Source organism: Pseudopipra pipra, chromosome Z (assembly GCF_036250125.1).
Source record: "Pseudopipra pipra isolate bDixPip1 chromosome Z, bDixPip1.hap1, whole genome shotgun sequence".
Lineage (NCBI taxonomy): Eukaryota > Metazoa > Chordata > Aves > Passeriformes > Pipridae > Pseudopipra > Pseudopipra pipra.
This window is the reverse complement of record NC_087581.1, coordinates 50,003,705-50,031,042: the sequence shown is the minus strand read 5'-3', so window position 1 is coordinate 50,031,042 and position 27,338 is coordinate 50,003,705. Positions and strand designations below refer to the sequence as shown.

Sequence of the window (27,338 nt, the reverse complement as noted above, 5' to 3'; positions counted from 1 at the left end):
ATTTAATGGAAATTGCACATATGAAGAAACAGAAGGAGATAAATTCAACCATATAATTAAGTTAAACAGCTTTTCGTAGTTTCCTATTTCGAGTCACATATCTTACTGGAACTTGTAAGCTAATGGAGAAAAAAAGAGGAAAAAAATTGTTTAATGTGCAGGTCTTTCATTGTCAAAGCAGTCCCCATGGAAAATTAGGGTTTTGTACTGAATAATTATATTTTTCATGCTGCCTGGATTTTGCATGATGTCTGGGCATTCACTGGCATTCTGAGAATTTATAAGCCTATCCCTATTTTTTTCCTGTGTAATATGACCCCTTGTACTAAAAAATGCCAGTTCATATTTCTAAGGATATAGCTTGAAATGAAATAAAATCTGCTATGTGGTTAGAAAAGACCTTTTTTCAAAAGTCTGACTGGCTGACCAGCTTTTGTTTGTTCTTTGTTCATGCTTTAAAACTCTCATTTCTCACATGAATGTTTGAATTTTTAACACTTTATATTTCTTCAAAACTATTGTGAACATGTTTACATGAACAATGTATCTCTTTTACACTACTTAAATGCTGTATAAAATGATTTCTTTGCTTCAAATCTAGCAGGAGCTGAGGGGTTTGCAATCAAAGTCAATCACTATCAAAAATAAGAATTGACTGCACATGTTCAAACTATTTACAGGTGCTAATCTGAGATGCAGTTTTTAAATATTGGTGGGAAAGATGTATGCATTCTAAAGGGTATCTGAATTTAGAAGTTAGAGAGCACTTCATAGCACCACTAAATGAAAATGTCTCATTCTCCTTACCTGTACCTCAAGTTTTGTGCAGTGATAATTACATATATTTACTCCCTTATGTGACACACATACACACACATATATATTCTATTTGTAACTGTAATTGTATTTATGCATTTGTCTTCTGAACATATTCTATTCAAAGACTACTGCAGTTGCAGTAAAAAGGGAGAAGGACTACAGACTGTAACTTGTGGGGTTTTGATGGACTTTTTTTGCTTTTTTTCCAGGTGACCTTTACAAAGAGGAAATTTGGGTTAATGAAGAAGGCTTATGAGCTGAGTGTTCTGTGTGACTGTGAGATTGCTCTGATCATCTTCAACAGCACCAACAAACTGTTCCAGTATGCCAGCACTGATATGGACAAAGTGTTGCTGAAATATACCGAGTACAACGAGCCACATGAGAGTCGAACGAATTCAGATATTGTTGAGGTAAGACTTCATGTATTGCTCTGAGATAGAGGTGCTCCAAGTGAGTAGATCATACCCTCAGGTGACATAGCAGCAGGAGAGCAGAATAGGACAATGTATTGGTTTGGGGGTTGGAGGTGGTGAAGCCAAGACTAAAAGAAAGCTGTGTCTTGTGAGCTGTAAGTTTTATCCTGCTGAGTCTCACAGAAACTCCTGCAATGGGATCTCTGGCTCCCTATTGTCCAGCTTTCTGTGCTGCTTTGTTCCTGTGTCCCATTAGTCCTCTCCATGCCTTAACCATTACCTACCAGCTGAATCTCCCCTTTGTCTCCTAGTCTCCCCCAGTCACATGCTCTCCAGAAAACATTGTATACCTTGTCTCCACACTCCAAAAGTTATAGTATTGTCTGTCCAGGAGGAACTAAAAATACATTGTAAAAGATGTGAAAGAAGATTAAGAGCCACTGCTTTAAGGCATTTAACTGCCCTTTTAAGCTTTTTGATTATTTACAAAGGAAGGATATTTAATAAAATGCAAGAAAAATTTACTTACAATCTACACAATAAAAATGTTTCAGCTACAACATACAGAATGCTATTAATATAATGTAATAGTAACAATATCAAAGCAGTAGTGTCAGAATGCTAGAAACACTTTTTAAATATTGGTTTTGTAAATATATATGGCAATTTTTAATTACAATTACTGAAAATTATTAAATAAAAATTAAAATTTTAAAATTTAAGCTTCTAATATTTGCAGAAAAGTCAGTTTACTTTAAAATCACGTTGGGATTCAAACTATGCAAAATACATGAAGCCTTCAATGATTTTGTTGCTATAGCAAAGCTCTCACAGTGATATCTAAGAAATGGATTATATGACCTATACAACTTCAGTTTTCAAAGCACCTGAGTGATTAGCCATCCAATATTATAATATTATAATTTTAAAAAGTATTGGAAGGTTAAAAGTCAGTGAAAATTTATTCCTGAATACCTTGGCACTTAGTTTTAAAAGGTTTTAGTTTCAGATTTTTAAAGAATTTATATGTTGTCTCAAATGAGATTTTGATGCTTTTGGATTCTTCACCTTGGTTAGTCATGTGTTTGAGACTAGCAATGTAAGGAAGTTAGTTATTTACTTATAATGTTTTTTATGGATAAAAAATGAACATTGCTACACGTTACAAAGAGTCAGAGACACACCACCATAGATGGGCAAAAACTGCACCCAGGAATATATATCACTTTTCTGTCTATCCATATGTCACCATCTAGGAAGATACTCTTTTACTTCCTTCATGATTTCCCCCCAGATTTTCTCCTATATTAGAAGAGGGTGAGGTTCTGACAGCAGAACAAAAATTTATGTGATGTAAGACTAGGAGGAAAGTGCATAATGTCTTCCTCCTCTCCATCATCTCTTTTCCTCTCTTACTTTGAATCTTCTGTATAGACATGAAGCCTTTCCTGTCACTTAGATTTTTTAAGCCTATGTCCAACAGAATTCAAATTCTGTGTCCAAAATAATGTCCTGTCCTCTTCTAGTGGCAAAAAGCCAGAGTATTCTTAGCAGAAAAGTTTCCTGTGATATCTTTACTTCTTCCTGCAGGCTTTCTTGTGGAAATAGGTGATTAATCCAGTTAGGGATTTATTGCTTGCTTTACGATGAATGAATACTTTTGATCTTGAGGACTGTGGTTTTTAAAGATATCTGAGTTAAAATTTAAAATTCCAAATAATGTCTATTTTGTTATAACTTTTAGATTTTTCAGAAAGAGCACTCACTACACCAGCAAAATTCCTTTCTGCATTAAGAGTGGGCCAGTTTGGATAGGCTGATAGGCAGTTTTGAATGCAGATGTGTAATTTTCTGGCTATACCCAAGGTTTGATGGGCATTCCTTTTTACAGGGATGAAAGTAACAGTACGTAATTTAAATTGAGCAACCTAACAATAGGCAGAAAAGGCCAAATTAGGTGAATGTTTATAGTTTTTCCATATGCTCTGTCAGCTTTGAATTTGTTTTTCTGTTATATTTTTCAATGTTTTGCCTGAAACATAAAATACTTAAGCTTCATCCATACTGATATGGTTTCAGGATCCAAGGAGTACTTCTGCAGGGTGTAGGTTTTGAACAAGACTATCATGCCTTTACTTGGTATTTAACATCGCAGTTACAAGTATAGAAGAGGAATCTGGTAAATGGTTTGACTCTTCATGTAGTTTGGGTATATTTTTAGGTACAGGATAGAAATCTGCCACACATTTAAATATTTTAATTTATTAGTTAAACTGACTACATTACACATATTTTCCTTGTAAGGAGTCCATCTTCTTTTCACTTTCAGACGGTTAGATTACATACTTGCAAGTTCTTAATCTTGTTCTTCCAGAGCAATCAACAGCAGCTGAGAATCAGACAGTATTACTAAATCTGATCATTTACAATTGTTCAATAACTATATTTCAGCAGAAGAAAAGGGCATAGCTGTACTCACAGATTTCTGGACAGAGAAAGAAAACTTTTTTATCTAGATTTATGAAAATTTGAAATATATCTGTCAACTGTATAAAGGTCTTCAATTTAAAATCCAGTTTCTGTTCTCAATCAGCATAATATTAACTATTTAGTTACTATTCAGCTGTGGTAGAACCATGTTATCAGTCATCAGAAGGTGTTATAGTTTCTTGGAAGAATGTATATTCAAAGAAAATTAAAAGCTCTCTAATATGTAGCTAATTACTTTTAAGTTAAACCACTGCTATTCAAATAGAAAAATTGCATAACTTTTCATGTAGATCTGGCTAAAGCTGTTAATTTTATTAAGCAAATGTTTTCAGTTTAATTACTGGGATTAATTACATTTAGCATTTCTGAAGGAGTGAGTTTTCAGGCCATATCTTGTTATTTAAAATATCAGAAGACAGCAAATGTCATACATCTAACCAACATTACACATTTTTCATTACGCTATTTTTCAGGGGAAAATTGGTCCTACCCAACTTATAGATATATGATCTCAATAAATCTGTCTTGATGAAAAATGGAGTGGCTAATATCAAGAGAATTGTAAAGGCCAGTTCCTGTTATTCTTTGAGCTCTTTTCTTTTAATGTTTTAAATAAATATCTCATACTTTTTTTACATGTGGAACAATTTTATTTGCGTGTAATAAATATAAGTGAGATGATGTTTTCCAATTTCTTCATTCAAAATGGTGTTGATTAACAGGCAGTTTGGTATATCTGAGTTTTTCACATCACAAAAATTATCTACCAGCCTAATGTGTTTCAGTTAATACCCACTAAATATACTTACAACATACACAGGTAACTAAAAGTCATTGTGTACTCATGAAGAGGAAAATATTTTCATTCAACACTCAAGTTTATCCATTTCAAGCAAGAGTGACAATTATTTTGAGTCTTACCAAAATCTGTATGAAGATATGTATTAGTCGGGGGGGGGGGGGGGGGAAGGGGAAGGTATATTCTGAGACTTCTATATTCTGAGACTTCTGTTTAGAGATAACTAGATTCTTCACACTGAAGCCTTTATGTCCTCCACCACCAAACCACTCACACCACAGTCATTCATTCATTCAATTTTCCTTCAATTAAAAAGTGATTATTAGTTGCTGGGTACAGTAATTTCTTTTAAAGAATAGCAGAAACTGTGCAGAGTTCCTTCAACACTGGGGAAAAAATATTAATTTATTATTTATGCTACCTTCCAAGTGTGTATGTAAATACCAACAATAATATATTCAGCACAGTTGCATAGAACTAGGCAATAACTTTCTTATGGCAATAAGGAGATGGGGAAGAGAAAATGTCAGAGTTTTACAGCAGCTGAGTATGTGCATTATGCATTCTTTGTATTTATTAAAAATGAGGCCAGATCCTCTCCTTGTTTCTGTAAAACATAAGTGGTTGTAACACAGCTTATGTCAGTGATATTTCACTGCCACACTCCTCTGATTAACAAGAATCCAGTACTGTAAGCCCACTGCTTAGGAGCTCATAAAGGACATCACCCTTAGATTGAAGGGGGCAGATTTCATAGCAGGAATACTGGGAAATGTTTGCATCTTGACTTCCAATGGAATTAGAACCCTAACGATGTTACAGAAATATGCTGTAATTCTTCAGCTAAACCATCAAGCCTTTGCTGATTTAAGGTGAAACTTCCTGCCTGTTTTCTCTCTCACTGTCCCTTTTTCCTTGACATTTCTTTCATGTCAAAGCATCAGCTACTGTTTCAGCTTTAGCAGACCTCTAGTGAGTTTTCACTAAGTCCCGATTTTGATTCAGTTTCTCAGATACTGAGTTTAATGCCCTGGTCCTTGCTCTGCGTGCACATAAATCGTTTCTCCACAAATCACTCACCACTTTATCTTTCAGCTCTTTTTAAGGCCCCAATCCATTAATTTCTTTGACCCTGCTGCTATTATTGTCCCTCTTTCTCCAACTGGTTTCTGTTCCTCTGCTGATTCAGTGGTCACTGCCTTTAGTTCAAGTTCTCCTACTAGGTCAGCCCTTTCAAATTCATCCCATTAAACCTATCTTCCGTTTTCAGACAAACATCCATCCACCTTCTCAGTTCCCCTCTGCTATACCACTAGTCACTAGTAGAGAAAAAAGAGGAACATAGACTTCTTTCATCTTTCTCTTTACTAACTGAGGTTCTATGTCATGAGTGTTGATCACCTGCCAAATCTCTTAATTTTGCAAAATTCACTGTGTAAAACTCCTACTTTGTGCACATGCACACACATCTGTCTGATCTTTTCAGCTGTCTTTTACCTTACAAAAAGCTCTCCCATGAGCTCAGTGTCTTTTCCTTTTCTGAAATATCTCTCTTGTTATCTGCTTTTGGCTGTATCTTTTTCTGGCGTCTGGTTTCAACTACTTCTTTATTTCTCATTTTTCTTTTTTTTTCTTCCACCCTCCCCCCCAATTCTTAGAAGGGTTGCAGGGTCCTCAGCATAGACTTTTACATATAGGAAGATGTCACCTTCTGCAATACAGTGTGATATCTTTCTACTTCAATAATACCTTATCCTCATTTGGTTTCTTATCTGTACATTGTCTTACTCTGCATGGTTTTTTTCACCTGAATATATATCAAGTGTATTATCCCCTTTCACCCACCTCTCTGCCCACTCTTACAATTTTGCTGTATTCTAGTGTACACTGACAGGTCAGCTCAAAGTATTTACAGTCCTACTTCAGATATGGCACAGTAGAACATTGCAAAATAGGTGATAATACAGTAACATGATTCTCCATGTAATATATATCAATACTGTTTCTGTCAAATAATGTTTATATCTCTCTTGCCAAGGACTGACTTTAGACAGTTTTTGAGAGTCTTTTGATCTTCAACTCATCCTCAGTTTCATCCTTCTTAATCTTCTCCCAATTGCATGCCAGGACATACTTGAGAGTGTCATCAAGTTGTGTTCTCCTTTGTCTCTTGTCTCTTGCTCTTTCAGTCTGACTGTTAGGGATTGATTTTCCATTGCACCTGATGCTCCTCTATCTTCTGTTCCCTCTCCTTTCTCATGGAAATTAGGTAAATATGGAAAAGTTGAATTGGGTGAACTCTTGCTTTTTATTGCATAGTGATAGTGAAGATTTCATCAAGAATTAATCTAAACTACTTTAGGAGATTAATTATCTTAGGGCCATTGTGATGCAGCTGCAGGTTTGCCATGGCAAAAAAAAAAAAAGGGGGATAGTTCTAATTTGCAATAATATGTCACATTGTTAAATAATTTACACATTACTCTTTTTTATGGATAATGAACATCTAGCATTGTTTTTTTAACCTGATTTGCATAGGATCATACATCTTCATTGCTCTAGTAACTGCTGGTGAATTGACCTTTTACCTTTTACAGAGTATTTTCCCTTTTCCAATGGACTCCTTATTTGGAAGAACAGTCTGAACATAGCAAAAGAATTTTCCCCTAAGAGGAAGAAGAGAGTTTCTGAACATGTGAAATTCTCCCTGCAGATTGCTCATCCTTTGTGTTTTACAGCACACAGGGAAATCTTCACAGACCTATATGTTAAAATGGCAGGGAACAAAGTAATACCAAGCCCTATAGGGGAGTGGAATTTAGAATTTTTTTTCTTGTGTGTGTTTTGCTTGTTGAAAAAAACATTTTTGCTCTGAAAAAAAAAATGCGTCAAATGAAAGTGTACAACCAGTGATAGATAGCAATAAATTCTTCCACAGGCTTGTAGAAAAACTAGCTTGAAATGAAAATCCAGTCACTTTTAGTATGACTAGCCACAACATGTTAGTAAGCATGAAATACTGCTAAATTTCCTTGAGGGACTTGAGAGTTAAAACTTAATATGGCTTTAGCACATTAAAAGGTTGGAGTTGATGAGAATGGTGCTTCAGAGTCCATGGGCAGTACTTGTGCCTGAGAGGAATATCATGGTCCTGTTTTGCTCATGGACTTACTGCACATTATCCCGTCAATCCTTACAGATGTGCTGTGCGTCCTAGAGCACATGTAGGATTAGTCACCTGGTGTGGAAATTCTGAATGAGATGAAAAGAAAAGAAAATTTCTTCTGTCAATTATTTCTAAAGGTCACAGAGCTAATGACTAGCTAGGAGGTTAATTAGATTCTGAAAGCCTCTTCATATCAATTAAGACTCTTATATGTATATTTGTAGTAAATAAGCTCATATAACTCTCTGAATGTTCTCTTTTTAGGAAAATTAAGGCAACTGTTGTAGCTTATTTAATTTAATAAGTGTATTTTCTTCTCTTGTCATCATAACTTAATACTACATATAAACAAGCTGTGAAATACACAACAAGTCAGGTCTTGAGCTGTTGAAATCAGGGGAATTCTTTCAACTACCATGGGCTGAAGATCTGGGACAGTATAGAAAGTAAGCCTGTATGTAAGAAAGGTTATTCAGGGTGATCTAAAGACAGTACAGTGTATTGGATACTGCCCTGGACTAGAACTCATGAGACTTGGATTTTATTAATAGCTTTGCCATGTACTGTTGTGTGACCTTGGATAAGTCACATTTCCTCCTAATGCTTCAGTTTCCCTGTCTGTAAAATGGGGATAGCACTATTGATTTCCTTTGTAAATTGGTTGAAGATCAGTTGTTCAAAAAACAGGTACTGTTACCAGTACTACAGGCCAGGAGATGTTTGGAAAGGGTCAGCTGGCCAAAGAATTTCCCTTGGATGATTATTTAGGCTTTTTAAATGCCTTCACCTTTTTTAATTTGTAGTAAATATGAGCCAAACCACCATTATCAACATCATGTATGACAAAATCATGGGACTGACTTCAAGATCTTCAGCATTTTTTGAATGTTCCTTTGGTCTTTCTTTGTTTACCATCCTAGTATTGAGCCTTTGGAAAATATGTTCATAACCTAATATCCTTATGTGAGTTTTTTCTATGTTTTTCCTAACCATGATTACTACAGAAAAAAAATCTCAGAGGGAAAAATATCTCATTTTCAAAAGTACTAAAAATCTGTCCATTTTATCAATCTTAATTTAATTTTTTAAAGCATTTACTTTAGAAATATGTCTCTTTTAAACAGAAACTGATATTCTCACCTAATCTTATTATTCTGTCAATTTGGGCTTCATGTAAATAGTAGCTATAACAAGACCATAAGAGAAACTTCAAAGCTGGAAAACTGTGGAAGGCAATTCTATTCTGTCCAAAGTAGTCCCTCAGTGGGACTACTGTTCCAGTCAGTGGTAGTGACCAAATTAGTCCCTGTACTGCACCCAATAGGTAGCAATTTATTCCCTTCCTTCCACTTATCCTCATGAGATTTTTGACTCTTTATCTTTCCAGGCTATTGTTAAGGCTCTCCTTGATAACTCTGCAGCTTCCTGTTACTGTGCATTTAATGAGTGACAGACTTTTGTTACTTTTCAGGCTAGATGAAGAAAGTCGGAGGGACAGATGTGGGCACAGTTCTTTTATTTTTCTCTAATATATTTCAAATTAATTCAGTATGTGACAAATGCAACTAAGGGAAAGTTGTCATACAGCTGTGGTTTTTCTCAAAAACACAAACAAAAAAAGTGATTTCCATTATGATTTATTTCAACAAAGATTTGGTTAACATAAAACGTAGTTTGTAATCCTAATGTATCCCAAATGAAAGTGAAGCCGCTCACCTGAGAGCTTGTTTTCCTGTGTTATGGAAGAAGAGAGTAGGAACAGAAAAAATTAAAATGGATGCAAAGTTAGTTACTCTAACTCCATGGTACAGCAAAAGCAAATTTTTTTGATGGATTGTTGTAAAAATGCTGTGGTGACAAAGGTGAAAAATATGTGCAGAATATAAATGTGTTTCAAACTCTGTTCATACTGTCTTTGTCAGATTGGGATCTTAAAGCTGTATTTATTAAAACAAAATCTATTTCACAGATCACTGTTTCTTTCTCCAAAACATGATATATAAGAAGCTGGAAAAATCTTACCTGTCTGTGTAACATTCTTATAACTTAATAGTTCCAAAGTTTTATCCCAATCTAGACATTGGAAAACGTTCTTTGTTTTTATAGTCACTGTTTCACATAGTAACAGCTTGTTGTATTTTGGTGTGTTTGCCAGAGGGTAGGTTTATTTTTAAATCCCTGAACTCTGAATTTTCTTTATTTTTCCAAGATTGGAAACAGCTGAAATGCCTGGAGTTACAGGTTGAAGGGCTTGCTTCACAATATGAGATGGGAAGCCTCATCCCCACCCCCATGTGTTTTTCTTCTTTTAAATTTTTCCTAACAATGTCCCTTAACTGATATTTGTCTAAAAATAGAAAACATTCTAGCTAAAAATAGCTTGGCGTTCAGTCTTGCCAAGGAAAATGGAGAGGAATAGGCGTGGAATAGAAGGCTGAGTAATCCAGCTCTATTCATTCACAGATCCCTTTGAGAATGCAGGCAATGATAAAGTGCCCTCAAAAAACCACAGGCCTGACTTGCTCTCTTCAGACTCCTAGGTGCCAATAAATATTTTAGCCCAAGGATATATTTTTTTTTCACTCATAGATCGTAAACACTTTCTGAAAGACAAGGCTTTGTTTCACAGAAGCTTACTTACTGTCAAAAATAGCTGACTTTCCTAAGGTCTTTTTTCTTTTTTTTGACTTTCCACGTTTTTTAATTTATTTTCAGATAAGCAATGACTTCAGTGTTCTGTCAAAAATTACCATGAAATGTCACATATCTAGCATGAATGAATAAAAAAAATAGATGCTTTTCATTGATTTCATGTGCCCTTAAAACTTCACATATCAGTAATAAATAAAAATTTATTACTCTGATTCTGAACAGTAAAAGTGAATGAATAGACATTGTGTATTTCACTGAAAAATCAAAATTTAGCTGCAAAGCACTTCCGCCTATATATAAGTGAAATTTTTCATTTATAATTGTTCTGAAACTCAAATTTCACCAAGAGGGAAAGGGAGATTGGAATGGAAGGAGACAGAATCTAATTTACTACAAAGCAGGAAATTTTCATCTTAGAAGCTGTCATATTTGAGAAAGTCAGTCTTGTTTTGTGCTGCAGTTTTTCATTTCACATCATTACAGTATTGCAATGTGAGGTATCAGTAATATTACATGGCAGAAAAGACACCAGGAAGGGCTGAGCATGTTATTTAAAACAAGAACCTGTGTTGTTGTTCTGTATGGTGTTTTTTACATTTTGGATTTTGAGTTTTTGTCTTTTGCTTTTTGTTTAAATCTTACTAGTGGTCAAACACAGCAACAGGGTGTGGAAATGTCAGCACAGTTCACAGGATTATTTGAGCCTGAGTATTGTTTTGTTCGGTTCCTGTAATGCTGCTTGTGATAAGACTCTGGAGACAAAGGACGATAATTGATGGAAAGTGACTTAAATCACTCCAAAAAGAATCAAGGTCCTTGTATTTGGGTACATCGACTCTTCTGGTCTCCTTCCTCCTTGTAAAGCATTTTGTCTTCTTGCATGTTGGCCCCCCGCTGCTCATTGTAACAGGGGCAGACCACAAGTGATTCCTTTATGCAGCACACAGGGTGTAATTGTGTCTGTGTGGTGTATTAGTAACTACCAAGGCTGAATTCAAGTATTGTATCTTCACTGCAAGCACGGAAAAATAGGACACACTACCGTGCATTGCCATTTTCAACCTAGATAGTGAGCTACTTATAGCTGTGTTCCAGACACAAAGGCTTTTCTGAGCAAACCCATTTTTCATTTTCATCATTGAAATATCTCTGCTTTGTAAGGTAAATACAAATGTGGTTATTTACCTGGATTCCTACACAGTAGTAATAATCACAAGTGTAGAAATACCACATCTTCTCTTACCTTACAACTATCTTTAATGCAAAGTCCTGACCTCGCCCCCTTTTTCCCCAAGACTTTTTGTTTTATTGGGCTCCCATAAGCTGTTGACTGTGCTTTGTCAAACCAATATTTGTCAAAGATTATGCAACACTGAGTTTCTAGCAAACTCAATAAGTGATGCACAGTTTTTCATGTGCTTACACATGAGCAAGGGTTTTATTTAGTGTATAAGTATTTCCAGATGTGGGCCCTTAGCCGCCACTCATAGTTGCATTAGGTTAAAAGAGCCCTATGGTATCAGAAGCCAAAAAATTCTGCTATGCAAAGTCCATCGTTCAGGTTTTATTAGATCACTGATTAAAGCCTATAGTGGCCAATGGAAGCCTTCTGACTTACTTCACATCTGTCTGGTTACAGTTCCTGGCACAGACAACAAACAGTTTCTACGGATTCTGTCACCTTTTGCACTAAGCAGCACTAAAATAGGTCTCAATTCTAAAAGGATTTGTCAGAGTCCTGTTTCAGACAGTAAAACTATTCATAAGAAGAAAATTGAATGCTCCTCCAAATCTCTGCAGAATCGTGGCTCTTTCTTTGAAACAGTCCCAGTGTCAGGAAGGGTGGCAGAGTTAGGACCTAAATAGTTCATACTATGAGTAGCATTTATGTCTCTATACTGAGAAGTAAAACGCCCTGCTACAGAGCTGAGAACAAGTGAACCCCTTCCCTGAGTGACAAAGGCACTCTGCAACGGTAACTTCATCACCAGAGAGGATCGGCATACAAAAGTCAGTGTAATCCTGGCTTTTTGCCAACTTCACTCACCTGCTAGGGACCTGGTGTGTAAAATGTTCTTCTCAGGCCAGAACACTTTACCCTTTTCTTTCATATGAAGCAAAACACCTACATATCTCTCCTTCCCTGGACTGCACACAGTTAACACTGTATGTTCTTGAGATGCGTTTCCACAGTTTTCATAGCTGTGGCAAAAGTTCTGGTAAACTTCAAAATATGCTGACTTTTCTACCTTGTTACAGTAAGAAGGTATAAATTAATTATTTACTTGTGTACTATAAAATTTGCATCCATCCTTTATGTATTATGTTCTTCATATTGATTAGACTCCATTTGCCCTCAATTCAGGGAGGCATCTACGTGTGTGTTTATATAAAAGACAATTGAATTGAATGTGAGTTACCAAATTTGTACAGCTATAAAACCTCAAACACATATGATTTGTTTTCTACATTTTTAATAATTACAGGTCTAGTGGTCAGCTGTGAATTAATGTCCATAGTCCAGAACTGTTAAGCATGTTAAATCTTAAATAACCATTGTTTTTTGCATTAGAATACAGCCTTATAACAGAGCTTCAATCCAAATTTTCTTTATGAAGAAATTTATAAATCCAAAACTTTATGTTTTGGGTTTATGTTTTCCTTACTTAATTTTGCTGTGAGTGTTTCTTTATATGGTTACCAGTTAATGGAGGAGTAAAATTATTAAAAGTTGCATAATCTGCCTTCTAAACATTTCATTGATTTTTCTGTATGATAGACAATAGCGTTAAAGGCCAAAATATGTGATACATTGGATATGCTTGCATTTCAAAAATCTCAAACTCATTTATTTATATCATTCTGTATAATCTATGGACAGCTATATTTACATTTTATAATACAGAGTTGTAAAAATGATCATTCACTTTACTTTGGGTTGTTCAAGTAAAGGTTTATTTCTTTGATCAAATGTTCCAGCACAGAGGCTGTTCAAAGAAAGCAAATTATAGAAGAATTGATAAGAATACTTTAAGCAACACACAGCTGATATAGATTGATTCAAAAGAGATCAAAATCTTGACAAAGAAGCAGTTCCTATTGGACTGCATGGTGTGTATTTAAATTACTACAATATAATCATGGCTATAGCATGAAAAACATAAAATGTGTAAATTTTCCTTTCATTTTTACACTGCAAGGCTTGGTTATTACATACTTCTAGCATGTTCAAACATATATCAGTAAGCTGAAAGCTTTACACTTTCTCTCTTGTGCCTTAGCAACTAAGCTGTACTTTTTTAACCTATGTGAGAAGCTTGCCTCCTTAGATGTAAATTTTCACACTACCCACATAAATTGTTTAACTCATGAATAAAAATTCATAATTATGCTCATTACTTTTCATCCTATGTCTGAAAAGACAGATATGACTAAACAAAAACTTTAAGAAGTGACTAAACACAAAATGTTTAAAAAATTATCCAAAAGCCTCATCTGGATGCACATGAACTTTGTGAAGGATCTGTTTTTAACCTTGAAGATTACAATGGACCAGTTTTATTAATCCAATCTGATCCAAAATTGAGTCTTTTCCAGTCCCACTTCAAGATCCAAAGGATTTCAACAGACTTTCCTCAAGCAAAAATGCCGACAAGCCGTAGAACTCTGTCCTCTGTCTAGTTCTGTTTCTCTGACCCAATGAACATTGCATTTGATAATGAACAAAAACAAAATATTAAAGCAGAGTTAACCTCTTTCAAGAGCATGGGAAGCTGGGTAAATCCTATCCCTTCTAGGGATATGGAAGAAAATAACTTTGAGTCCATTCAGATCAAAGAAACAGAACCTGTGTTTCCAGTTTCCAGTTAGCATGTTTCTAACCACTATCTGTTATACAGAAAATCTGCAACAGCAACCTTTTATTAAAAGGGAAGAGTGAGTCTTCCCAGGGTCTTTGAAAGGTTACCTGTAGGAGGGGGCAGTATGCTTGAGTCAATGCCTGAACACCCAGTAGGGCTTTATGGACGAAGGCATCTCTGCAGCCCTGGGTGAACAGTGTAACTTCTGATGAGGGATAGGATTTCCGAAAACCCACTTACTTGGTCTGGGTCACTCACAACTTCATCACATGCTGCAGGTTTGGATCCTGTTCTGTAGCATCAAACTCTTCCTGTGCCTCAGATCCTAACACAGTGTGAATTCCACTCTGAAGATCAGGTGCCTAAATAGTAAGTATTGCCAAATTGAGCTTTCTATGTCCCTAAGTCCTTTACTGGATCTATTCCATAGCCCTTCTTTGTCACAAGACCCTTCCTTACAGCAAAGGAATTGCAGCAGGGTGTGGACTGCTCTTCATGGTTTCAATGTAAGCTCAAAGCAATGTGGCTAAGAAGGAACATTCCTCATTGACCATTTGCCTACCCTGTCACTTAAAAAAGTAGTTTTTTTCCAAAGAATGCTTGCTATCATTTCACTGTCCTGGAGACATCTTCATTTCTGGCTTTCAAGCTGGGACAAGGTGGAGGGGTGGTAGTTCTTCCTAACTGGCTTCATCAGCAGAACCCTTGAACAGCTAGGACCCCTAGCTGTATATACCTATATATGTGTAAATATAATTTGACAATTGTAAATTGACCTGTATCAATAGTAAACAGATTTAGTAGGACTAAACTCATCTGATAGTAATGCCCATGAGAGATTCACAACTGTAGCCTGAACAGAAGGGAGATGATTCTGAGCTTGGACTTGAGGTGAAACACTGGGTCCCAAGGGTTGTAGAAACTTCTTTTGTCTCTCCCACAGATTAAATTTTTCATTGCTTTCTGTTAAGGAGTCTGAGAAATCCTCTACTCCTGTACTCATGGGAGAAACGTTCTTAATTCCACCTCCTTTTTCATGAAGGGTGGTTGAGTAACAGAGCTGACTAAACCTAAACATTGTACAATTAAGTTGATCTCCACAATCAACTCAGTGGCAGGAATAAAAGAAGTACTCGTTCAATTCTTGCTATCGCTATGTTATTCTGTTGTCTTGTGATATAGCATACCTCAGCGAGAAACAGGAATCTTGCCAACTTTGCAATCAATGTCAGTAAGCTTTGCTGCAGCTTATTTGAAATTTTCACGTTGTGGAGAAACCCTAGGCAAACCTCAAGACTGTGAACCTCTCTATAAACACTAGGACCAAAATTTTGCACTTCTGAGCTGGAAAAATTCTTGTACTCTGATTGCTTATATGCCCATTGGTCTCTTCACGAAAAGGATCTTCTAGCATTACTGACTTTCATTGAAATTTTACTTATTTAAGACACTGCTGGTCCCTTTCACTACAGTAAGTGCTGTTTGAAAGGCTGGGCCCACTGAAATCAGTCAGGATCTTTTTGCCAGATCTTTGATTTTAATATATCAATAGTAAGAGGCAAAGTGATGTGTATTTTGAGGTAATCTCATCTTCAATCTTATCACAGTCTCTGCTTTCTTTGGCACAGTTAGCTTCTAACTGATTTTAAAATAGAATTTTTGTATTTAGACACAGAATAAATGTTAGAAACCCTGAAATTTTCCTTTATCACCCCAGGTAATACTCTTTACCTTTCCTCTAGGTTGTTTTCTTGCACTGTAAAAGCTCTACAGAGCTTACAAAAGAGCTCTCACCTCTGCGGCAGCAGGCTGCTGACTGCACACAGCTCAGAAGATAGCCAAGATAATAGCATAAGTAAAAGAGCTTGCCAAAATAATTTCAGTAGGAAATGCTGTTGTTCCATATCTCGTCATGATGGTTTCAACTTTGGTCTGTAGCTGGTCCAAGCCTCCAGCATGGCAAGAACGGGAGTAGTACTTTACTACCTGTGGATTTCAGCTCCTTGTTAGGTAAGGATCCTGTATTCCTTGTACACAGCCTGAGCATGTTAGAAAAAAAGTCAAAATGTCACTGACTTCTGATTGTTTTTCTCAAGATAGCCAGAAGTCAATCAGGATTACCTTTTTTTCAGGAACACAGTCCTCAAAACACTGTGTCTATGTTGCAAAACACCGTGAAGTGACATCACATAGGAGGTCAGTTCTTTAAAACAAATGCAGTCCTTCAGGCTGCTCTGGATTTGGGATTTTCAGTCAGAAAAGTTCCCCTTCTTATATGTGACATGACTCTGTGAGACTCTGAGAAACAGCTGTGGTATCTGGAGATGTGAGTGCCCCCACGCTATTTATTGCCTTTCCTGCGTTGGAGGTCGCCACCTTCACAGCGGAGTCAGAGGAAGGGAATGCATGCCCACCTCTTGGCTGCTCCACCTCTGCAACTCTAGCATGGGGTGAGCAGTGGCAGGTGGCAGGGCAGAGCAGGCAGCCCTGCACAGTGATTTTTGCTGCAGCAGCAAGAGATGCCAAAGCTGGTCAGAGCCCACAGCTAAGCTTTCACCAAGTGAAACAGAACCTGCTATGCCCGTGTTCACAGTGTCCTTCATGCTTATCTCTACCAAGTCTTAGAAAAGTTAAATAGGCTGAAATCTTATTTATTTGTCCAGATCTCAAGCAGAATTAGGGGACTCAAGTGGAGACATCTTTTGTAGCCCACAGAATTTTCTGCGTGTAAAGACCATATGATTAAAGATTTTAAGATCTCAGACAGTAAGACTTTGGCAGGCCAATATACCAATTCATCTTACAAACCTGTAATTGTATCCAAAAAAAGAAATCCAGTTTTACGATGAAAAACCATAACATTTAGAATGTTTTAGCTGCTTCCAGAAGCAGCTGAAATTTTCAACCAAGACATTTAATTTCTGAATTGAGAATTTTCCCTTCCCTTCCCAAACCTTCCCTTCCCAAACCTTCCCAAACCTTCCCTTCCCAAACCTTCCCAAACCTTCCCAAACCTTCCCACCTCTTTTTCTTTTTTTCTCCTTCTCGGCCATGATTTTTCTAGTATCTCTGTGTTGAGTGTCTTGAGTCTGCTTCTGACACTTCTGTTTTCTCAATAAGAACTAGAAGCTACTCTTTTTCTAAGGTTTTCTTCTTTCCCAAGCACAACACCAAAACTGACCATTATGTTGTTAATTTAACTTATCTTCTGTTCAACAACTCTGCAGAGGTCAACATGTAAAGCTAGTTTTCCAGTTGTATGTGAGGGTCTCTCTGTCTATATCAAATTTAGACTCCTGGCTGAGTACATTGCCACTTGCTCGGGTTTTTCCTTCTTATAGCATGCCAGTCATACTGGTGGATACTGTCATTCGGCTTTTTATAGAGGAAGAACTACAGTAAAGTGAATTAACAAAGCCCATGCGGGAAGTTGGTAAGAGAAGTGGAGCTAAACTGCATCTTCTGGAGGTGCAGTAGCAGCTTAACCCTTGAATGATCTTATGTAAAGGGGCTTTTGCCTCCATGATAGCACAGTTTGCAATAATGGAGATTTAGAATTCCCTTGCCTGGAAATCTCCCTAAATTATCAAAAACATTTTCAAAATCTGACAAGTTTTTGCTAAGTTGGTCATTTTTGATTCTTTCCTTTTGTGAGAAGTGCTTACTTCTCTCAAGAAAAGAGCAGAGTGCTAGGAGCAGTATAACATATAAAATTATTATTCAGGAAAATACTTGTTTGAGGGATCAGCTTTTGGGGATAATCATCCAGTTCTGGAGTTTCATCCAACTACTCCATGCAACTCCTTACTGTACTTTCTCACGCCTTTTTTTTCTAGTGTTTAGTTAATTTATCTGGAAATTTCAGGTTGCAAAGTTTCTGTCTGCATTTTACCACACCTGTAGGATTTTCCATAGGAAAACAAAACCCGGTTCTTTCTTTCTAGCAGATGACACTTTGGTAGGCGTATCCTAGTATAGAGATTTTAGCAGCTCTTTAAGGATAGACACAATTTGCACAAATGTTTCAGGTAAATGGCAGAACTTATACATACAGGGGAAAAAAGCCATCTTAAATCAAATACGAAACTCTGCATTGTTTGAGTTATCTGTTTTCATAGTTTATTCATGGACCAGTTTGGATTCTCAAATACTGCTTGCTTACTCTAAACTTCATTAAGAGACTTTCTTCTCTTTATGCTTGGTGACAACTTGACTCTATTAGCAGAACAGTCAGCTGATGGGTACTGGTTTGTGCTATTTAAGGCCTTCATACTGCAATGAAAGAGGAGGCTAGAGTTTCAGAGATATAACCTCTATTGGAATTTACTATTTTTGAAAAATATATTGATTTGGCCATTTTTACTAATAGATAAACAATTATGACACTATAAAAATAAAAGTAAATGTTCTTCCTTTAAAAGGAACTGCTATTCAGCAACATTTACTCATTGTCATACTGGTACCTTTTTTTTTTTTTGGTGATACCCTGTCATTTGATCCACTATAAAATAAGTGTTCAAATTGTGGAGGAAAAACAAAGCTGTTCAGAACATTGATACATTCAAGATTTTTATGGGAGACCTCCAAAGAAAACTCAGGTGCTGAAGGAAGTGGTATTCTTGTCTTAGTGGGTGGTATTTTCACTGCTGAGTCAGCACTGCAGAGTTCAGTGCTGCTGGAGGTGCCTTGTTTCAGATGAAATAGAAAAGCAAAATGTTGTGGTTATCAGAGATTCATTCCCTGGCCCCATGGTTGAGAGTGAAGATGTTTGCCTCATGGTCTAGGAGAAATTCCCTCCCAAGTAACTTATATCATGTGTTACAATTTTATTTGTCTGAGGTACCTATCATTTCTGCTTCTGAAAACTTCACTGGCTATTGTAGCTACAGATGTTGGTGCTATATTCTCCCCGGGATGGTTACTTTTTAATGATCTGTAAAGCAGATCCTAAATGTATAATTTCACAATCTCTGTGGAATCTTTTAGAGCATAAATAATGCTCAAAATATATGCAAAGAATAATTTGTATCAGCTGTCATTCTTTCTGGTAGTACATTTTTGTGGCAGAAGATTCTGTAAATATGTGTTACTCTGTATGTCAAATTCCTCAAGTTCCGTATTTCACATTTTTTACGTATTTTGAATATGGCATTTAGTATTAAAGGTTCCCATTTATATCATGGAAAGGCACCAGCTGCTTTGAAATAGTTATTTTTTTCTGCAGACATTTATATTAAGCCCTGCATATTTCAAATACTGTATATATCAAGAGATAGTAACACTGATGTAACAAACTTGGTAACACCACTGTACATCTAGAATAACTTGACTGGTATCTATCCAGCTGTTCCAAATCCAGCTACAGATTTACACTACTGTAAATGAGATCTGACTTCAGCCTTGTATTTGTGTATATGTCTGACTAAATTAGACACAAATGAAAATGTTGAGGGTGGTGCTCCATCTGGAAGTGCTGGAGCCAGAGGAGGATTATGATAAACGAACATAAAAAGAAAGAGAGAAATAACCCGTTGATGATTATAGTGTTTATTTTTAAGGGGCCTCATATTCCCTAAAGAAGTTGAAATGAACTACTGTAAAGTTTATTTTTCCATTCATACATTTTTGTGTCTGACAGCAAAACCTAGTACAAATCAAATATACGATGGCTCATCAATAACTTCTTCTCTTTTAAAGATGCTCAATAAAGCTTAGAGAAAACCTGGCCACTTAAATACTTCATACACTTCAACGGTTTTGAAAAATCAGTCAGAGATGTTATGGACTGATATTATGCTGTGGCCAAGGGGCAAAGGCGAGTCAGGGATGTAATTACTCTGGCATTAGGTCATCTTTGCAGCATTTGGCAATCCAGGTCTGATTGCAGACTGGTTGTGCGCCTGACAGTGAACTAGTGGAAGGAGCCAGAATATAGAAGCTTCATCTTCATGGAGTTGTTCCACAAATACTGAGCCTTGAGAAATAGTGGGGTGCTATTTTCTGTAAATCTGCCTTCCAAGATAGGTGATGGAAAATCAGATATTTGCCACTAGGCTGTAGTGCTAACCTTCATTCTGCAGAAGGCACAGATTCATGGGAGGGCAGCATGCAGAAAGAATGGTGGGAAAAGCAGAGCAGTAACCTGAAGGTTTTTGTCTTTACCTACATCTTCTGTGTTTCTGTAACTCAAAGGCAATGCCTGTGACAGGCCTTTGAACTCTCAGTAAGGGGTTAGAACCACTGAGATACTCAAAAGGCACTAAAACATGAATATCCTGAGAACATCTCTGATCTAAGTAAATAATCTGCTAATTTTGTGCATAAAGTACTGACAGTCAGTCTCTGGAACCTTGTCAGATCTTTTTAACACAAGAGAGCAGAATTTGACTGTCTTTTCAAATACACGTTTGAAAAACGGCTGCACAGAAGTTTCGTTTTAATACAGTCTTTGGGTGTAAAGGATGCATTCGACAGTAAATTTTTAATAACAGTTGAGAGAAATTGTGTTTGTCCAAGGCTGATTTTTTTTCTTTTTAAATTTCACATATCTGTAGAGTGGATTTTATCAGAAGCTGTAATCACAACTAGGTCAGCATTGCGTTTATGTCACTAATCTTAACACCTCTAATTAATCTCATTCACGTGAATTCATTATTTAGGAAATGTCAATCTTGTCTGGAAAAGCCCATCCCTTTTTTTAACTCTGCTAATCCAACACACTAGCAATATTAAGCTGGTATTAAACTGCACCATAACAAATGGAGTCTGATCATGAGTGTTGTGAAGATTTCTGAAAAATCCGTCTAGATCTGAACAAAAAGATGCTGGGAAGTGATCTAGTAGAGGGTGTGTATGCGTATATATAGATATATGTATAGATATATATACACATATTTAAGTGTATATATCTGGAAAGCACAATTGCTGCGCTCCTGTAGGCTGTGACCGCACAAGAGCCAGGAAGTGTGACAGCAGCATGGGTGAAGAGAAACACACACCAAAAAAAAAGCCCCAAAGGGAGAGGAGCAGAGCGTCCCAATCAGCACTGCGGCCCTGGGGACAGCCATCTATGGCCATGGGGCAGCAGGTGTCAGCGGGAACAGGTGCGGATGGCAGGGATGTGTGGCATTGCTGGGGACCCTCTCCCTACTGACTGCAGCCACGCCGTGCCAGCCAACACGGCCGGCCACTTGATGCTCCGCTCCTGTTGTGGATTCCCAGGCAGCCCGACTCAGCGGGTGCTGCTGCCTGTCTACTCTGTCAAGGCCAAGGAAACACAATCCCCTCCATTGAGAGTTGGCATAAGAATCCTGTGTCAGCTGCCCCGGGGGATTTTTGGGGTTTTCAGACATTTTGTGCCATGACAATGGATGGGAATAAGCCTGAAGGATGAGGAAATGTCCTTAATTAGAACCTCAAAAGTTATTCTGACCTAAATTCTCCTCTTAAAAGCAGTTTAAAAAGTGAAGTGATGGACAGAAGTCTTTTGCGTGTCCCATGAAATAATTGTGAACATAGGAAGTTGAAAGTTTAGTTGCATACACTAACAGAAATTTAATATAAAGCTTTAATGCTGGAATCCTCATGTGATTTGCTTTTGTTTCATTCAGAGAAAACCCTGAAGGATATATGGTTTAGTTTAGCTACTGTGAGATCTCTGAATCTGACATATACTTCTCTTTATATTTAAAAGGCCAAAATTGCCCCCTGTAATTTAAGTCAATGCAAAACAGAAAAGCACTGGCAAGTTGTAAGACTGAACATTAAACAAAGGGATTGTGCTTGATCGCTTTTAGAAAGTAAACAAACCTCTTCCATCTTCCCATCTCCAGCCTCACCATCTCTCCATAGGGGTGACCTGGGCACAGCAGCCAGACAGCAGGGTGTGCTCTCTCACACGGATGCAGGAGATGCACTGTGGAGAGGCAGAAGGAGATGTGGTGATTCTGACCAGTCTGCTACAGGCTGCAAGGTCAGCACAAACAGACAGCACCTCCTGAGGACTTCGGGGCTGCACCACGTGCACTGCCTTCCAAAGCTCCCCCATCCCCAAGTTATGTAGTACAGCTATAGGGAACAAAGAAGCAAAAATCCCACTATCCCAGTCCCCTTTTGCAAAAGCATGGATTTTGTTTGGTTATATACTGACACTACAAAATAATATAGAGGTCTCTTGGCACACGTCAAGAGCGTGAGTGGAAGAGGATAGGTAGGAACCTGGTGCGCTGATGATCTTGCAGCACACATATACAAACCTTGCCAACGCACCGGTTGATCCTTCGTAAGCAGAGAGAAGCAGGTGTTACTGGCAAAGGGTGTCGGCACTGTTTGGTTTCACAAGAGGTGTGATTAGAGAAGGTACTTGAAGGAGGAGAGAATAATCACTTGGCATGCAAAAATGAGAGGAAAATCCAAGCAGAGGGTTTGGTGTATTGTTGTGAAGAGCCCACTTATGTGTATTCATCTGAAGAAGGCAGGTGTACAGGACCAGACAATGGAATTTTTTTTTTCTTTGAAACTTCAGTGAAAATAAAGTAGTTACAAAAAGATTAGCATGTGGTTATAGAAGTTCAGCTTTATATAAGCCCTCTAGCTTGTTTCAAAAGGATTACAAACCACAAAAGCATTTTATGATTTATACAAAAGAGGTAAGAAATGTTCCATTTTTCTGTGTTACTAGCATGCAATTTTTTTTGTGTGGAGCTTGTTAGATAACATAAATGTAATAATGTTTTATCTGATTCTCCTAAACATACAATTAAAGTATATTAGAACCCCCATACTAGTTTATGTTCATTATTAAATGTAAAAATTTAAGAATTCTGCATTAATGGAACATAAAATTTGAGATTTTAGTTACACATAAGTCAGAGAATTCAGATAGGTGGTTCCCATAGCAACCTACTCTTCCTCTGTGTTTTTCATTTCAGTAGAACCTTTCATTACTTGATTGCACCATACATTGTATTGTGCAATTTCATCGTAAAATTTCATCATTATATAACTGAGAGGAGAGTGGAGGTTGTCATCATGCAACATTTTCTAACTTTAATGTTTCTGATGCACAGAGAGCAAACAGATGCTTAAATAAATCAGACCCATGATCTAAATGTTTTCTGCTCTTTTGGGGGGCCTCCATAAATTTGACTGGGTTCTTTGGAATCACAGAATGACTATAACTAATAAAGCAGTTGAATACAATAGCACATCATTCTTTTGTGATTGGCTGTTGTCTGCCTTGCCACATCAATATGTGGCTCCAGTGAGAAAAAAAAAGAGACAAAACCATTTTTCATTTGTGGCTAAAAGACTTATTCCATCCAGATATAGGAAAGAAAGCGATAGTGAAAATGGAGGGCACTTGAGGTTTTTGTCTTCTGACATTGGAATATAATTTACCAGATTTCAACTCTGTGGATTGTCATGGATACTAGTGGGTCTGTCAGTAAAAGACATTGTGGTGGCTTCTAGGCAACATAACAGATATGGGAATTTGTAGAAGTAGACCTGTAATTCTGAATTTTTCCATACTGTAAAGTTTGATTACAGTTGAAGACCCAGTGAGATCACACTTTTCATTACACAAATGAAGATAGTGATTAACCTTACAATAGTTAGGTCTTTGTTGCAGAGAATATCAAAATGGAACAGGGTGGGTGGGTCTGAACCTTTTGGGAACCTCATCAACCAACCAGGTCTTTTTAATTTGGCAGCTATACTATGAGCATTTCCAAGCCCTGGAGTGCTGAGAAGAGCAGTTCCACAGCAGGTGAACCTATTAAGAAGAAAGATAAGCAAACTAAATGTTAAGATGAAAAAAAAAAGAAAATAATTTCTAACCTTCTACACTCATTCTGCTAAAGAAATGTTAAAAAAAAAAAGGAGGATATACAACTGCAGAAACAGAGACAAGATTAGGAAAATGAAAGAGTTTTCCTTCTCAAAAGACTTAAAATTGCTATGATATCCATTGCCTTGATAAAATCAGACCTGTCTGTTAGTGCCATATTTTCTTTTGTGCTTCTGTAGTGATGATACATTTTGCATGAAATGAATGTAAATAGTTGTTTATACTTCATTTTACTGCAAGCCAGTATGTCACTAAGTCAGCACTTCTCCTCTGAGATTTACAGAATAGGTTTTAGGCTAAATTGCTGGCACATGAGATTTCAGCCAAAGGTTGTTTTCCTTTAGCCATTTTCCTTTTCAAATGCCTTGGCTGATTTTAGGTTATTGGAGTCCAATATAATTACTTGTTTAATTGCTTGGAAGAAGTAGAGCTTCTGTAGTTGAAAAAATGGCTCATTTTCTTTAAAAATAGCTTAAATCTGGCTTGGGGTTCTCTAGAATGCAATGCACTATACAATTGTGTAATTTTATCCTCTTAAAAATTCCCTGAATAGTCATTAAATCTTTGGAAACTAGCTAATCTTCAGAAGGATGTGATAGATCTGGCTATTTTCCAGGGTTTGCAAGAGGCTATGACAGCTTAACATCAAAAGAAGAATGGTTTCTAAATCACTGAAGGACTGGGTCAAAGACTCCAGAACCAGCCTCTCCTTTCAAGAGGTGACACGGAATAGAGGAGCAGATGAAAAATTGACACAAAGTTTAGAGAGCTTGTGAATAAGGATGGATCAGTTTGATATTGGTCAGTGCAACTTTTAGTTGTGATGTACCAGCTTCTGTTATGTTGAAGCACAACAGTGAAGGAAAAAAAAAATGAAAGGAAAAAAGAGAGAGATTTAATGTGGTAGTTAGTGATATGGAGGAGAGTAAAATAACAAACAAGGCAATAAAATAGGGAAAATTGTAGCCTGTGTGTTGAGAAGCCAGAGAAAATGCTAATATATTCAGGATCATTATTTCTGTCCTAAATACCACTCAGTACCTTAGTGCAGAGGGTATGTATGTCAATTCCAGCCTGCTCTCCTCTCCAAAGGAGGACTGTGATGTGAGCGTGTCTTCCTGTCCCTATGTAGTCTATCAATCTGTTCTTCTGTCTTTTCCCTTACTACTTAATTGTTTTATTCAATACCAAGCAAATCTAATGCAAAGTGAGTGATCTCAAAGACTATGCAATTCTAACAAGTTTCATGAAAATTATATGTTCTTGAGCAAAAAAAAGAGAACAAGAAATTAATTCCAGAAAGGCTCCCAGCTGAAGGTATGCTCCCAGCAGCATGAGTCTTTACAGACAGAAGCAGCAAAGGATCAGCAGAAGGATGGGTAGGGGACAAGAGAAGTCTCTGGAGACACTGACACAGGAGATCTCTGTGTATTGCACTTTACCCCAAAATGCAATTCATGGGGAACCAGGCATTAGTTCCAGCACTCACAAAGCAAGGAGCTATGCCTCTGACTCCAGCACACATGTGGAAATTTGTGTTGTCTAACCTTACCCCAGCTCAATGAAACATGTTTTTGTTGGGGGTTTGTTTGTTTGTGGTTGTGTGGTGTTTTGTTGTTGGTTGTTTGTGGGCTAGGGTTTTTGGGTCTGATTTTTTGTTGTTTTGTTTAGATTTTGGTTTGGTTTGGTTTTGAAGTGGGGTACACAGGGAACAAGTGCACTGCATTTGTGAGCTTGATTTGCCATATCAGGCAAGATACCAGCCAAACACACTAAACTGAGGGGGTTTGCAGGGGAAAAGGTTGCCTCTACTCTTTAGGGCTAAAGTTAATTTTGGCTAGAATACCAAACTGATTTTACTAAATTTAGTCTTTGGCTTTTCTCATGAAAATGGAGACTGCCTTTTCTCTGCCTGATGTGGCAGCAACCTTTATGAAAATAATATAAAAATAAATATGTATGAAAATAAAACATTTCTATGCTGGGAGGGAATCTGGTTTCTTTGGAGATTGTTGCAAGACATATGTTTGCATATGTCTTGCAAACATAATGTAATGCATACATTACATTTCCTCTTCTGTACATCTGAAATATACAATAAATCCCTGAACCTCTACAAACCACTGTTTCACATGACTGCTAAGTAGACATTTGAGAGCTTTAGGCCATTGTGAGTATGCTGAGGACAAGATGCATCTGCTTTCACCCAAATTGCAGCAAACAAGGAGTTGGGAATGATGGGAGGGGAAAAGATTCAAAGAGGCTGCGAAACATTCACCATCTTGTCTTTTCGTACTGCTTTTTATCTGGGTTGTCTAGTAGGATGATGATTGTGCAGCTTCCTTCCCTCACATATGCCCATTCATTTGCAGCTTTGTTGACCTCTGGGGAAAAAAGAGAAAGAGGTCGTTGCTATTGTAAATAGAGGAGCTGAACTGTCATCTCAAAGCCTCAAAAGGAGGCTCAAAGGAGTTGAGGATGCCATCCAGTCCAGCTCACATCCACATCAGTCCTCAGAGACTCCATGGGAATCAGCAGGACTCCATCAGTGAATCAGATGAGCTCAGGGAAAGAGTGCTGATCTTGGTTTCATGTCCGGACAGCTTGATCTAATCTTGAAACAGAATATTTTATGTATTCAGAGGACAACTGTTTTGTACTTCTATGAAGAGAAGAATGTTAGTTGACATTATTCAGATGTAAAGGAGACATTTTACTTTTAATATATCATATTGTGTCTGTTAAATCTATCAAACAACTGATTGCAAAACCCTCTTTCTAATTGGCTTGTTTCAAGCTAGCAGCAGTAGAAATTTTACATGATTATGTCTGTTCTGCTAACAGAGCATTTAAAAGACAAAAGAGACAGAGAGCAGAAAAGAGATGTAGAGAATCATTCAGGTTGTTTTAGCATCTTAAGGTTTTATTCCAGTGGATTTATAATTTTGTTGGTGTGGCAAAAGTAGCTCATAGGATTAAACTTCAAGTCTCTATAGATATGAAGTTTGAAAAGAAAGTTCTACATTGAGCCAGCCTTGCACAAATAACTAACTCTGTTTCGGAGTTCTACAATATGGTAATTGGAAGGCTTAGATCTCTTAGTGATCACCATCACTTCACTTGGTTGATGAAAATGTGAGATTCAGGGGGTTTTAGTACATAACTATTAAATATATAGTATGAAAACAAGGTATGACATTATAATAATTGAGGACATTAACAGTGTAAACTGGACATTGCCATAAAGAAAATATTTAGGAAATGTACAATTCCCAAAGAACAAAAA

The 27,338-nt window shown here is 37.1% G+C and overlaps 1 protein-coding gene across 22 annotated transcripts in view; it reads left to right on the top strand.

Annotated features, from left to right (window-relative positions):
• Nucleotides 1-27,338, top strand: part of MEF2C (myocyte enhancer factor 2C) — a 134,550-nt gene that overhangs the window by 68,901 nt on the left and 38,311 nt on the right. For all 22 annotated transcript variants that reach the window (XM_064641823.1, XM_064641824.1, XM_064641833.1 and 19 more), the window contains one exon: nt 1,029-1,232. In XM_064641823.1, coding sequence (XP_064497893.1) covers nt 1,029-1,232 — 204 coding nt within the window. The remainder of the gene's footprint in view (nt 1-1,028; nt 1,233-27,338) is intronic.